Source organism: Acomys minous, assembly GCF_964271855.1.
Source record: "Acomys minous genome assembly, chromosome: 3".
NCBI lineage: Eukaryota > Metazoa > Chordata > Mammalia > Rodentia > Muridae > Acomys > Acomys minous.
The window spans coordinates 46000949-46015918 of NC_140485.1; the positions used below are offsets into that span (position 1 = coordinate 46000949).

The 14970-nt window shown below is 40.0% G+C and overlaps 1 protein-coding gene across 6 annotated transcripts in view; it reads left to right on the top strand.

Annotated features, from left to right (window-relative positions):
• Window positions 1-14970, top strand: part of IFTAP (intraflagellar transport associated protein) — a 68914-nt gene that overhangs the window by 31146 nt on the left and 22798 nt on the right. For all 6 annotated transcript variants that reach the window (XM_084776192.1, XM_084776197.1, XM_084776196.1 and 3 more), the window contains one exon: window positions 14171-14325. In XM_084776192.1, the coding sequence (XP_084632318.1) occupies window positions 14171-14325 (155 nt within the window). The remainder of the gene's footprint in view (window positions 1-14170; window positions 14326-14970) is intronic.

Here is a 14970-nt window from a genome sequence, read left to right on the forward strand (position 1 = left end):
TCATGTCGTTTTTTTTTTTTCCTCGCCTGATTTGTTCCAGCGAGACAGATTTAAGTGATGGCTGCCAGCTTGCTCTCTCGCAGCTCACTGCTCCCTCGGTGCAGGGAGGACTCATCAGCGTGTTGTTTTCATGTGCTGTTCTGGACCTAGTCTGACTTCTGCAGTAGGTTTTTGTGGTCTTACGAGCCACTGATGAACAAAAAGGATTGCAAGCAGCAATCTAATTCTGGTCACTGGGTTTAGTCTCTAGTTATAGTCCCAGTTCAATTCTTGGTAATGTTGGTGTCATTTCAGAATTATGGGCTGTTCTACTTGGTAGTATGGTATGTGAAAGCATTCTTTGAGTAGCTGTGCTATAAGCATTGAGCTAGGATCTAGGCGTGCAGAGATGAACCTGTGCACTAGAAGAGCTTATCAGTTGCCATAATTGCTATTTATTACCGTCTGCTTATGGAAGACGGCATGGATCCCATACTTTAGATGTATGAAGGCACATAGTGATTTATGTTTGTCACTTATAGACTGTACAACTGGTGCTCATTGGTGAGACCATATAAACAACTCTTTTCAGTGTTGATAAAGTCATATTCAGGATACTGCTTTTGATTCTGGCTTCAGATTTTGATTGAGGGGATGATGTGTGAGTTAAGAAAAAAAAAAACCCAAGCTGGGTGTAGGTATCACACATCTCCAGTCCCAGCACTGTGGAGGCCGAGGCAGGCGGATCTCTATGAGTTTGAGGCCAGCCTGCTCTACATAGTGAGTTCCAGGACAGACCCTGTCTCAAACTCCCCTCTCCCAAAAGGAAAAAAAAAAGCAATATAAATTATTGGAATAATGCAGACTTTTCTTTCTTCAAGCTTTTTTTTTTTTTTTTTTAAACTACCCGGTAAAAATGAGAGAATTTGCAACACTCAAATAATTTAAAACCTGGAAATTCCTCATGTTGCACACCATGTTTGAATGCTAGATTATTATATATGTATGCAGAAGATGGTTTAAGAAAAACTTATTTGTGAACTGGACATGGTGGTGCATGGCAATAATCCCAGCACTCGGGAGGCAGAGACAGGCAGATCTCTGTAAGTTTGTGGCCAGCTTGGTTTACAAATTGAGTCTAGGACAGCCAAGGATACAACAGATCAACCTTGTTTCGAAAAACAAACAAACAAGAAAAGAAAGAAAGGAAGGAAGGAAGAAAGACTTATTTATGAAGAAGAGAAAGCTAATTCTGAAATGCTTTATAACTTAAATGAGTTGAACAAAATGCACTTCCATGCAAATTGGTAGAAAGGCATGCTCTCAAGGTGCGAGGATGTTCGTGAAGAACAGATAGGGCTGCCCTTCTGTCTCTTTCTGTTGTGGGCAGGCCAATGTAAAGAGAAGGGCACTATTGCCCTTGCATCAGAAGACCTAGGAAGTAGTCCAGGCATTTCAGTCCCTAAGACCACAACTCTGACATTTACTCTTTAAATCATAAAACAGGAACAATTCTGCCTGTGTAGTGTGGCTCATACACTTGGGGTGAGAGTCAGATGAAATATTCATGAAGGTCCTTGCTAAGTTTTAAAGGCTGTGTGGTTAGGGGAACTGATTTTGGTGTCAAAATGACAATATCAAAGTTAAATGTTAAAACCTTTGGTTGGCTATATCAGCGAGTTTCTACTCTACTTCCTGAGGTAATTAAAGCCAGCTGTGTGTAGTAGCTATGATGTGTGGTGTATGGTATAGTGCACATCTGTAAACGCTAGGGGATGGTCCTGTGCTGGCCTCTGGTGGATGGACTAAATATTATGTGTTCACATAGCCATTAAATTCTATGTCAGGAGACCATGACATGGGAATCCTATATTTTTGTTCCACAAAAATCACATGGGAGGACTTATTAAAATGCATATTTCAGGACTCTCTTTAAAAATTTCTGATTGACTAGGTTCATTGTGCAACTCAGGAACCTTGACTTTCAGAATTGCTTTAAAAATATGCCTTAAATGAGGTGGAGGTATGTGTGTGTTTGTGTGTGTATGCATGTATGTATGTATGATTTATGTATGTGTGTATGCATGTGTGTATGTGTGGTTTATATATGTGTGTATGCATGTGTGTATGTGTGTGTGTGAGTGGGTAAAGGTAAATACCAAGATTTTTTGAAAAGTATGCTCAGTTTGGTACAAATTTTATTTTTCTAAGAGTAAATTCATAGCTTTCATAAAACTCTGACATAGCAAAATGGGAAACAATAATTTGTTTTGCTTTATATATGTCTTTTTATTTAATGTTGCCATTTTATTATTATTTTAAAGACATTTTGACAGGCAGTATGTAGTGAACTATGGGAATAATTTGACTGTGATCTTGATGATATCTAGTAAAGAGACTAAGATAGACTAGCCTGCAGTGTTTAAGAGTGGCCTTTGGTTACACACACATTCTGTCTCAAGTCTCAAGGCTATCAGTGCCTGTGTCCACGGCCCAAACCAAACCTCCCCAGGAAAATGTCCTTGCCACATAGTCTGGTATGGCCATAGGAACTTTGTTCTTTGTTGGCATTTTGCAGATAGCAAGACAATGGAAAATAGCCTGTGGAGCACCTGTTGCCTGAACTTCCAGAAATGTGTCCCTAATAATCCCATAGATTTGGCAGGCTTCCTGCTCCTCTGCTGTGTGTATCATTCTTGGAAGGTTTAGTACATTTTTCCAGTTTTAATAATTTTAAATTTTATTTTATTATAATTTATTCACATTATGTCCTGATCATAATCCCTCACTCTCATCTTCCTGTTCCCGCTCTCCCTCCCTCTTCTGCCCTGTTCCCCTCCCCTAGACCTCTGACAGGTGGTGTTCTGGTTTAGTACATTTTAAAGAGTTACTCAAGAGTAGTTCTATCACTGAAGTAAGCTGTGCTTTAGAAGAGGAACATCAAAGTTAAAAATGGATGGAATTTACCATACAGTAATATGTAAAAAAATATATATTTTTTATATAAAATCACCTACGTATAAAAACATATTTGTTTTAAGCTTTCTTAGTCATGGCAGGAAAATTAGAAAATACTTTGAGGTACAAATTCCTACATCACACACACATACCCAGAGAGAGAGAGAGAGAGAGAGAGAGAGAGAGAGAGAGAGAGAGAGAGAGGAAGAAGAAGAAGAAGAAGAAGAAGAAGAAGAAGAAGAAGAAGAAGAAGTAAAGAGAGGAGAGAACTCCGTAGCAGAACTTTTAGCTACTCTATTATCATCCATGATAAGCATTGTATTTCTATTCTACTACCTTGCAGCTAAATACTCCTGAATTATATCCTTAAGACAGGTTCTTTTTATCCCTTTCCTCCTACTTGGGAATTGAAGGTACTAGAACAATTCTCTTCGGCCTGGAACTGGGAGTCATGTCCTCAGGATGGCACAACAGTCTTCCAAATATAAGTAATGAAGCACTTCATGGTGCAAGGTCCATGCACCATCCTGGATTGTGTGAACTCCTGTTAGGGCTGCTTAGTTTTGGTCTTCCTTGTTATAGAACCTTTAATTTTTTATCTGTCTGTCTGTCTATCTATCTATCTATCTATCTATCTATCTATCTATCTATCTATCTCTGTGTTCTCATTATGTAGGCCTGTCTTGCCTGGAGCTCACCATCCATCCATCCATCCATCCATCCATCCATCCATCCATTCATATTCTCACTATGTAGCATTTATTTAGACAGATTTTCATTGTGTAATATTTATTTATTTAGACAGGTTCTCACTATGTAGCCCTCGCTGGCCTGAAATTCACTATGTAGGCAAAGTTGGCCTCCAGTTCACAGAGATTAACCTGTGTCTGCTTTCAGAGTGTTAGGATTAAAGATGATTGCCGGTGGTGCATTATCTAGTAATGGGGAATGTTAAGTATGTCTTCACCTTTCCCTTCATCCTACCTTTGTCCTTTGCACAAAGATGTGGTGGTGTGCCATGCTGGACCGTGTGGAGAGAGTGATGCTTTAGTGGTAGCTGAGTAGGAAGAACAAGTAGCCTGGGTTCCAGGATGACTTAGTGTAGCACAGCATTCATTTGAGCCCTGGATTGTATACATTTGTGTAGTATGGGAGCAGGAAATAGCTATCTTGTTTAGGTACTTGCTATCCTAGGTGTCTGTTTTATGCAGGCAAAACTTCACTGAAATACACTGGAGTATTTAATTTAAAAATCCTATATCTTAGTGAGGAGCCATGAGAGTATGCATCCTTTCTATATTTATTGATATGTACTTATGTAGCCAATCATTATTTAAGAACAGGTGAGTTGCAGATAATCAACATGTTTGAATCCAAGCTTTGTTACTATCTAATTGGAAGCCCTGCTAAGGTTGCTGAATATCTCTGAGATTCACCTTCCCCCTTTCACTGAAAACAGACTCCCCCCTCCTCACATTGTATGTCATGACTACAGTTTCCCCTCTTTCTGCTCCTCTCAGTTCCTTCCCAACTTCCCTCTCACCTGGATCCACTCTGTTTCTGTATATCATTAGAAAATAAATGGACTTTTAAGGGATAATAGTAAAATAAAATATAATAAGATAAAACGAAAACTAAAACGTCAAAATTGGATAAAACGAACAGGCAGATGGAGAAGAGACGAAGAGCAGACACAAGAATCAGAGACCGACTTTGAGTTTCACTTTTGTTATCAACAAAGTATATATAGTAACTTCTATTGAATAGATATACTAGTATTAAATATTATATAATATACTATACATATATGTGTACATACTTATACTTATGATGCCTGAATTACAGCTAAAGGTTCAAGCTACATTTTCCATCATTTTTATATTTGGCAAATTTATTGTAATAATTTTATAGAAATGAGATCATAGTATACATAATCTATTTGAAACTTTCTTTTTAAAATGCTATGTTATGAATATCTTCCTGTGATAATGAATATTATTACTTAACAGTGTCGGATGGCTATGCAGTATTCAGCTGTATAAGTATACTGTTATTTGTTTTACCATCATCATTTTGCTAAGTGCTGCTCATGTACATGAACAAAATGATACAAATTATTGCCTTCATAGAATTTGTATTCTAGAGGGGAACTAGATACTAAACAATTAATATAACTCCATCTCTTAGAAGATGGTAACTTTTGGGTGGTGTGAGTAGAGAGGGAGTAGTGGCTCATGAGGGTGCAGGTTGAAGTTCTCCTCCACCCCATTCTCTTCTCTCTCCTCCCCTCCTTCCCCCTCCCCTTCCCTCCCCTCCGCTCCCCTCCCCTCCCCTCCCCTCCCCTCCCCTCCCCTCCCTTCCTCTCCTCTCCTCTCCTTTCCTCTCCTTTCTCTTCCTCTCCTTCCCCCTCTCCTTCCTTCCCCTTTCTTCCCCTCACCCAACTGTTCTCTGTTTGTCTCCCTCTTTGCTGCCTTCTTATTTGTGGCCTTTCACACATTTTAAACGTGGAAATGCTAGTCCAAAAATAAGCAAAATTTATAGCATCAATCAAGTGAAAATTTCAAGGGAAAAGAAGAGCTGTTACTGGCTTTTTAGTGAAATCTTTGGTCACATATCTAATCATTTTTTTGGAAAAAATTTAGATGATATACTAGCTGAGAGATATGTAAAATGCTGTGCCCTTGCAGAGGCTGTGTCTTATAAATTTCTAAACTTCCATCCACCTCTGCAGCCCAGCAAAGTGTTAAATACATGGCTGGCAGCCAGTACAGAACCTGCTGGTTGAAGAGTTGATTATCAGTCTCCTTCCCTGTCTTGTTTCATATTCTTTGAAGTGGAGAAAGGATTTTACTTTCCAGAAACCGTAAGTCAGTTCCTGAAAGTGAGCTCCTTGCCCTGCTTAAGCTTACACTGGAGTCGGAAGGCATAAATAATTAATAAATTATAAATGACATTTCTGAGAATTTTCTATAAACTCAAAGAAAACAGGGCCACGTGATGGTGTGTCCCGATTCTGCAGCTGTGGTTATGGTATGAAGTGACTAGAGAGTTGTCGCCTTAGGGAACACATGCATGTCTACTCTGATCTGATGTGGAAAGCAGTGGAGACTGTAGTTATCTGTTGGTTTGATTTCATACTGCGTGGAACCGGGCTAGTGCTGCTGGTCCATGGTGCAGATGCGTTTTTGTAATCAAGGGAGTGTAAGATGTGGAGACTATCTCAATGTCCAGCATCAGTTGGAGGGAGAAATAGACACAGTAGAAGATTATTTGACAATAAAAGGAGAGAAATACTAGTGCATACCATGATATGGCTGCATCTCATTGTTAAGCTAAAAGAGATCGTGTGCCCATAGCTTTGCTATAACGGAATGTCTAGTAAAGATGGACCAGTAGCAATGGAAATTAGATTAACTGCTGCTGCCTGTTGTTGGGGTTGGGAATGGGGGAGGAGTCTGTAGATTGACACTTGGCACCTTTTGGGGGTGATGGAAACTAAAAGTTCAATGTCAGTGACTACAGGACTATGTATTTACTAGAAATCACTGGATACGGGGCTGAAGTGAGTGGATGTGATGGTACATAAGTTGCACCTGGAGAAAGCTGTGTCGAGGTCCAAGTGTTTCTCATGGACACTTGGATTCCTTCTCTGAGATCTTCACCATCAGTCTCCATGGGTTTAGCTCAAGAACCAAAAGAGTCTAGCTTATGTGTGAATACTGCATGCCAAGGGAATAAACTACACATTACCTTAGTAGTTTCATGTAGCTGAAGACGAAGTGTTGAGGTGTGCTAATCTGAAGAATTAATACAAGTGGATTTTTGTGCAGAACCGTTGAACTTCTCAGATGCCATGGAGTCTTCCTTGTATGGACATTGTCACTAGCAGCTTTCACCCTGATGGAAACCAAAGCTGCAGGAAGTAACGTTCAAATAATGCTGCCTCTGCTTGCCCAGTGGGCCATGCTATTCTGTGGTCCTGACTGAATTACTGAGGAAGATTAGCTCAGCTCAGCTTGTGTGTGGCCTCTGCGCCAAATTCTATATCCCCTGATAGGTTACAAACAGGCTGTGTTATCACTTTCCTCCATCGCAGAGACTAGGAGAAAGTTACCAAGGACATGCCAATTTGAATGTAAAAGACCGGTACAGATGGCAGTGGGACAATAAGTACCATATTCTCTGATATCTAGAGAGGAAACATAACCAGTGGGAGATAGTGTCTTCTCTCTGTTTTAGAAACACACACACACACACACACACACACACACACACACACACACACACACACACTTTGCAGGCTTTTTTCCTCGTCCTTAAGTCACTGCTGTTCTTTCTGCCTCCTCTGTAGCAGTGTGCACCTCACCTGTCAGGTGACTCCCCCGCCTTCAGGCCCTAACCTGTCTACTCTACTCTGTCCCTGTAGAGCCCAGCTGTACTGTGCCTGACTCCCTTGGTCAAGTGTACAGTTTTCTTCAAGCTTTCCAAGTATATTCTTTTCACATGCCGCAGAATGTGTGTGCCAGCCTTCCTGGAAGATGTGCTGTGAGGTCTCAGGCCCTGGCCTTCTTGGCCCTGGAAGCTTCACTCATGAACTTACCACCTCCCTAGTCCCCATGGAATAAATAAGCTGTTTGAAGTTCTAGCCTGCTGAACTTGTCAACTTCTTTTGAAGCCCACCTCACAAGACTCATTTCTGGTGAAGTTTTTCATGAGTCCAAAAACCAATTACCGTTTTGCCAGCGTCCTGACTCTGAGCTGCTCCTGCGTGATTTGTCACAGATGCCATCTCTTTGGGTGCATACAGACGTGGCTTAGCCTCCTAGCTTGGGCAGTCTGTAAGGGGTGATGCCCAGAATATCACTTTTGAACTTTCTAAGCGTCAGGGCCGTACTTACTGCAGGCTCCTTTCTTGAACATAAATAAGCAGCATTACACTCCACGTTTTCCTCTCTCTAAGTGCTAAACACTGGACATTTCAAACATTTCATCTTAGTGTTATTGCATCCCTCATCTAGGGCTTTTGACATACATTTTTTTTTCCAGGCCAGGCTTGTGAATTTGTGCCTTGGCAGGTTGATAGCTATGACTGTGAATAATGAGTCAATTATCATCCAGCCTTGGGGAAAGCACAATTATTCCTGACTGGCCAGGCTGAGGTAATCCTCCCCTTTCTGTGCCCTTTCAGATGGAGAACATAAAACAGTTGGAATTCAGAGCACTGCAAAGGGAATTTAGACAAAACACTGGTGTGCTGAATTTAGCTTCCTTGGTTTTATTCTGATTTATGATTGATTGGTTTTTAAATTGCTTATTTAACCCTAACGACTATGGCTCCAGGGGATGCCATATATGAAGAAAAGCATACATATGAACAAGTAGCAGTGGTGTGGAGTAGTTTGGCTGGACAGATCAAGGGAAGATATTATTTTCCCGAGGAACATTGCCATGGACTCATGTAATGTGAAAATCACCCCGGACATTCAGAGTACACAACCTCGTTACAAGCATGATTGCTTACCCCTGTTCTCTTTGCAGAAGGCTGTTTGTAGCTGCCCAGTGTAGCACAGAGCATTCCCCACTGCGGTTCTTTCTTCCCTTCCAGCAACGTATTCAGTATGTCGTTGTGACTGAGAACATGCACTTAAAGTATATTGCTGTTGACCACACTGCAAAAGAATGGATACTTGGAGGTGGCTGGCTGGCCTTGCTCTTCGAGTCTGACGCTGGCTGTGTTGATCTGTGGAATGCTCTTCAGTATCCAGACACCACTCTGCCTTTGCATGGAAGAATTTGAATTTTTATAAGAGTTTCCCTCAAAATGAGCTCTCCCCAAATAATTGATTTTACCTGGAAGGTGTACAATTGACATATACTTTATTTTGTAAAGTGTAATTTACCTCAGCATCCAAACTTTCTGTGTTTTCAAGGAGTGTGATCTTTCTCTTTGGTCCAAAATTAGACACTGGAAGTGTAGAGGTGGTCTTGCAAGCCTGACCTGTTGGAAGCTTGTCTGTTTCGTATCAAAAGGAAATTGAAATTCCATCACTTCATAATAATGAAACCTCTGAAAACCTTTAGAAAAAAACTTTTTCTCATCTTTATTGAAGTTTGACTCAGAAATGCCCAAAGAAATGCTCTTTCAGGTCTCTGTAACCCGTATGTTCGCTGAAACACTGCCGTTAGATTTCTGCACTGTATTATGCCTGACGTGCATTTCAAAGCAAGGAGCATTAGGGATAAGATGAAAGGGTAGAAAAGGACTCTGATGAAAAACAGAAGCAGAAGAGATGAACAGTTGGGTGGCACGTGTGCGTTGCCACCAGGCTCACTCTGGGAAGCAGCATCTGGTCTCTAATCAGGCTGCTGGCCACTTCCAAGTCTGGGCTGTGCCAACATCTGCCATTTTGACATTATCATATTGAAAAGGAACTTTGTTTTCATCTCATTCTGCCAAGGGATTTATTATTTACTAAGTTTTAAAACCAGTAACAGGCCCGAATACAAAAGCAGGGCCTTGGTATGTAGTCTTATGAAACTAATTTCAGGGTTTAGGAAGGCACTTTCAACTCTAACTTTAATCATGGAGAGGGCAAGTACTTTTCTGAATCTTTTGGTATTTTAAAGATTAAAAACTTCATGTCTATAAGACGGTGGATGTTAAAAGTGCAGAGTTTCTGTTGCATCTGAGACTAACTATATCAGTAAATCAGTAGCAGCACCAGGAGCTTGGGCTTCGCTTTGTTTCTGAGGAGTTTTATCTGGTGACTGATCAAGTCCCCTGGGCATCTTATTGGAAACTGGGGAAGGAGTGCATGGAGTGGCCAGACAACCCATGGCACCTGCCATTGTAGAACTTCTGTTGTCAGATACTACTGTACTTTTCAAGGATTTAAGTCAATTGATTAGTACCAGAGTACTGCATTTGATATGTAGGATTTTCTTGGTAAATAACAAATTTATAGTGTTTTTTGGGCCCAAAAGATATCCAGGAAGTCTGAAACTGCTTCTTCTTTAATTGCAACAATTTTTGCAATGACAAAAAAAATATCTGTATTGAGGAATGGTGGGAGACACAAGAAGCCTTCCCTCCTTCTGCCTTTGGTGAAGCTAGAGGCATCTGTTCATCCCTCGGAAGCTTACTCTGTTTCTAACCGCCACCATGCCACTCCACCACCATTACTTAGAGTTACCTTCAGAACCATGGGAAAACTGACTATAAAATGGAAGAGGTCTGGGAGACTGTCTTAAACTATTTCACCCTTACTTGTCCGGCTCTTCATACTGCTTGTTAACCCAGTAGCGGTTTTAGCAACTCTCCTAGCACATTACCCACGTCTTGGGCTCTTCTACCTCTACCATGCAAGGCTTGTACTTCCCAGCAGAGATTTCGCTCAGAATTTGTTGGCATAAAAGGCAGAGGTCATCTTTTCAGTAGTAGCCGGTTAGGAGTTGCTGGTACTGGCATAGTAGGCAGTAATGGAGAGCTGGTTTCAGAGTATATGGATAAGCACTTTTTCTCCTTTAAAAGAGAAAATGATGTCGCTTGAATTTTTGATCTTAACCATCCTGATGGGTATAAGATGGAATCTCAGCGTTGTTTTGATTTGCATTTCCCTGATGATTAAGGAGGTTGAGCATTTCTTTAAGTGTTTCTCAGCCATTTGATATTCCTCTGTTGAGAATTCTCTGTTTAGTTCCATGCCCCATTTCTCGATTGGGTTATTTGGTTTGGTGGTATTTAATTTCTTGAGTTCTTTATATATTTTGGATATTAGACCTTTGTCAGATGTGGGGTTGGTGAAGATCTTTTCCCAGTCTGTAGGCTGTCGCTTTGTTCTACTGACAGTGTCTCCTGCCTTACAGAAGCTTCTCAGCCTCATGAGGTCCCATTTATTAATTGTTGACATTAATGCCTGGGCTGTTGGTGTTCTGTTCAGGAAGTTGTCTCCTGTGCCAATATGTTCCAGGCTCTTTCCCATTTTTTCTTCTAAGTGATTTAGTGTCTCTGGTTTTATGTTGAGGTCTTTAATCCACTTGGATTTGAGTTTTGTACAAGGCATTTATTTATTTATTTATCTTAAAATTTTTATTCCCTTTTCCTTATTGTGTTTCTTTCCTATTCTGTCCTACAAGTACTTTTCTTCTTGTTGTTTTACTGTTTTACTCAAGATAGCAAAACAGTAGTTAGGATAGATTTTAGGGTCAGAAAGCTTGAGTTCAAATCCTAACTGTTACCCATCAGCTACGATACCTTGTGTTAGGATTAAAATTAAGATGGCATGTAACAGATATGATATGGAGAGATTTATTTGAGGGAAGAGAAGAAGGGAGAGGAGTTAAGATCTGAGTGGGCCACGAGGATAGAGAGACAGACACAGAGAGAAGGAGAGAGGAAGAAAAGGGGGGGCTCTTAGAGAAAGTGCAAGAGAGAAATACAAGAGTAAGAGACAAAGTAAGAGAGAGACAAAGTGACAGATTGGCCCTTTTATAATCTGGCACACACCTGGCAGCAGGTAATGATGTCAGAGGATGCTAAGCAACCTAGAGGCATTCCAATTATATGCCAACACCTGAACATGTTAATTACTATTATCCTTAATTACTGTCTTCTGTAAAGTGAGGATAAAAACAGGATTGCCTTCTAGGGGGTTTGGAAGATTTAAATGAAATGATTCACGAGATGCTCAGAAAAGAACATTGAACACTCAGTGACTTTTAACCCTTATTAACTTCATTATTGTTAATTGTATTAATTGTTTCATTGCTGTGTGTGACAAAATTTCTTGACAAAGCAACTTAAGGAAAGAAGAAAGGGTTTATTGTGTCTGAGGATAAAGTGTGGCAGGAAAGGTGTGTTGGTTAAGTTTAAGGTGGCTGGTCGCATTGTATCTTGGTCAAGAAGCAGAGAGACATTTGTACTCAGTGTGCTTCCCCCTTCTTATCTGGTGCAAGACACCAGCCCATGGAATGCTGCTTCCTGAATTCAGGGTGAGTCTTTCCACCACATTTAACCTTACTGTCACAGTCTTTCACAGGTGTGCTTGTCTCCTAGCGATCCTAGAGCCTTTCAAGGTGGCAGTCAATAGTAACCATCACCTTAATATTGTTTTTGCTTAACACATTTCCTCAGTATTGGTGGCAGTCAGATAGTGATACCTCTGACTGCGATATTCCTTCCCTACTTCAGCCTGCACTTGCATTGGTGTTTGGGCCATTTCTTCCGTAATACTTCAAATGCAACACGCAAGATCTAGATTTATTATTTCTTACCCAACTTATTCTATTTTGTTCTCCCAATTTCTGTTCATGATGTCACAATATGTTTTTTGTAGTCTCATAACTTTGAATTAATCTTAGGTTCTTTTCTTAACCTAAGGAAAAGCCATAACTGTGCATTGATTTGATACAGAGGTATTGCATATATATGTGCATATTTATTAGTATATATTTGGTTTTCTGAGACAAGGTTTCTCTGTGTAGCCTTGGATGTCCTGGAACTTGCTTTGTAGACCCAGGCTAGCCTCAAACTCACATGGATTCACCAGCCTCTGCTTCCTGAGTGCTGGGATTAAAGGTGTGCGCCACCATCACCCAGCGAGAGAGATATTGCTTATAATTATAAATAGTTAAGAATGGACATTGACTAAGTAGATTACCTTACATTTTAGATAATGGAGTTCTTTCTAACTTAAAATTATATAGAATAATACTCAATAGCGTAGAATACTACTGGCAAATTAAATTATAGCATTTATGTATTCTGAGTTTTAGAAGAAAATGGATACATATAAGATGAAAAGATAAGCACTTATAACATTAAAGAGATGATTTTCATATTTACTCTTTTTCTCATAATTAAACAAAGTAAACATACGTTGTTTCCATATGAGGAAAAAAGGCTCAAACTTAAGGGAAAATGAGATAAATTATGTCTAATTTCTTGAGGGAGCTGTACTTTCCTGAACTTTTAAACAATGATTTAAAAATGGTGTTGGCAACAAGTACATATGCTCAAGCATGTTCATAGCAGCCCTATTCGTAATAGCTAGAACCTGGAAACAGCCTAAATGTCCCTCAGTCGATGAATGGATAAAGAAACTGTGGTACATTTACACTATGGAATAAGACTCAGCTACTAAAAACAAGGAATTCCCGAAATTTGCGGACAAATGGATGGAACTAGAAATGATCATACTGAGTGAGTTAACCCAGATGCTGAAAGACTCACATGGTATATACTCACTTATAATTGGACACTAGCCCAAAAGGGTTGTCCCATGAAAGTCTCCACTTATCAGGAGACTGGGATAGATGCGGGGACTTCCTATTGGGACTCTAGGTGAGAGAAGTATGGGAGAATGGGGAAATAGAAGGATCCAGAGGGTCCTTGAAACCTACAAGAAGAACCTCATGACGGGCGGATATAAGTCCATTGGGGTCTGCTCAAACTACTGCACCAACCAAGGACAATACATGCAGTAAACATTGAACCCCTACTCAGATCTAGCCAAAGGACAGGACATTCGCCACAGTTGTGTGGAGAGTGGGGACTGACTCTGACATGAACTTTGGTGTCCATATTTGACCACTTCCCCTTGGTGGGGAGGCCTGGTGGCACTCAGAGAAAGGATAAGCAGGCTACCAAGATGAGACTTGATAGTTTATGACCATATGGTGGGGGGAGAAGGTCCCCTTTGGTCACAGACATAGGGGAGGGGAATAGGGTGAGAGCAGGAGGGAAGGAGGAATGGGAGGATATAAGTGAGGGGAAAACAACTGAGATGTAATCTGAATGAGTAAATTAATTAAATAGAAAATGGTGTTGGGTATTTAGTAGACAATAGTCATTGAATGTTGAAGTAATGTTATCATTCTATGCAATTTTAGAACAACTTTAAGATATTTAAGAGTACTTACGGCCGGGCGTGGTGGTGCACGCCTTTAATTCTAGCACTCGGGAGGCAAAGGCAGGTGGATCGCTATGAGTTTGAGCCCAGCCTGGCCTACAAAGTGAGTCAGGACAGCCAAGGCTACACAGAGAAACCCTGTCATGAAACAAGAACAACAATAAATAAATAAAAGAGTATCTAAGGCTTCAAGAAACTAAGACGTGTACTTTTCTTTGAAAATTATTCTTTTTTTTCGAGGGGAGAAAAAGTTTTGGTAAGCACAAAAGAAACCCACCAGGCCACAATGGATGTTTTTAATAATTCATGACTTACCATTTCAGAGGATGTGGCCAAAAAGGGAGCACATGGAACTGACACATCAGAAAATATATTTACTCCTGAAAAATGGACTCGTAAAAATGAATCAAACGGTCGTCGTTTTAGAAATTCAACCCTCTTTTTTTATACTTCATCCGAACGCTCAGAAGAGGACCAGGTATTTCTGTCTTATATTTATAGAAACAGCTTAAAGAAGAAAGCATTCTTCCTAGAAAAAAAGGCCATTGGAAGAGCACTCACAATAGAATTAAGTCATTATGTGCCAGTGTGTGATTATCCTTAATTTTTTGTAAAAACGTCTTAGGGATCTGCTATGTGTAAATATTTCATGAAATTATATATTTTGCTTTTAACAAGAGTTCCCTTTTCTACTTCTTTGTATAAAGTAGACTTACTTTTACCTGTCCTAAATTTATCAAATTTAGACTTACAGTAGAAGCCACATCTTGCTTTTTCTAAGATTTGGTTCCTAGATGCTGTCCCTCAAATCATCAAGATTTTATTGATATGACTCATCTACTCTTCTTTGGCTATCGTATTTAATTATCAAGGAGTCATAATTCATAATGCCATCTTTTTAAGCCATTTGAGGTTTAATTAGATTTCTAAAGTCATTTGCATTTCTGTTTCTGCATTGCAGTGTTTTCCATGTGGCATAATGGACAGAATTCCTTGAGGTCTTGATTTTATAAGTGGTCAGAAGTCTTTGCGATATAACGTGTTGGTATAGAACAGAGGTTTATAAAACCCTCTCAGCTTTCTGCTGCTAATGACTGTGAGCTATGAGCTGTTTCCCATAAGG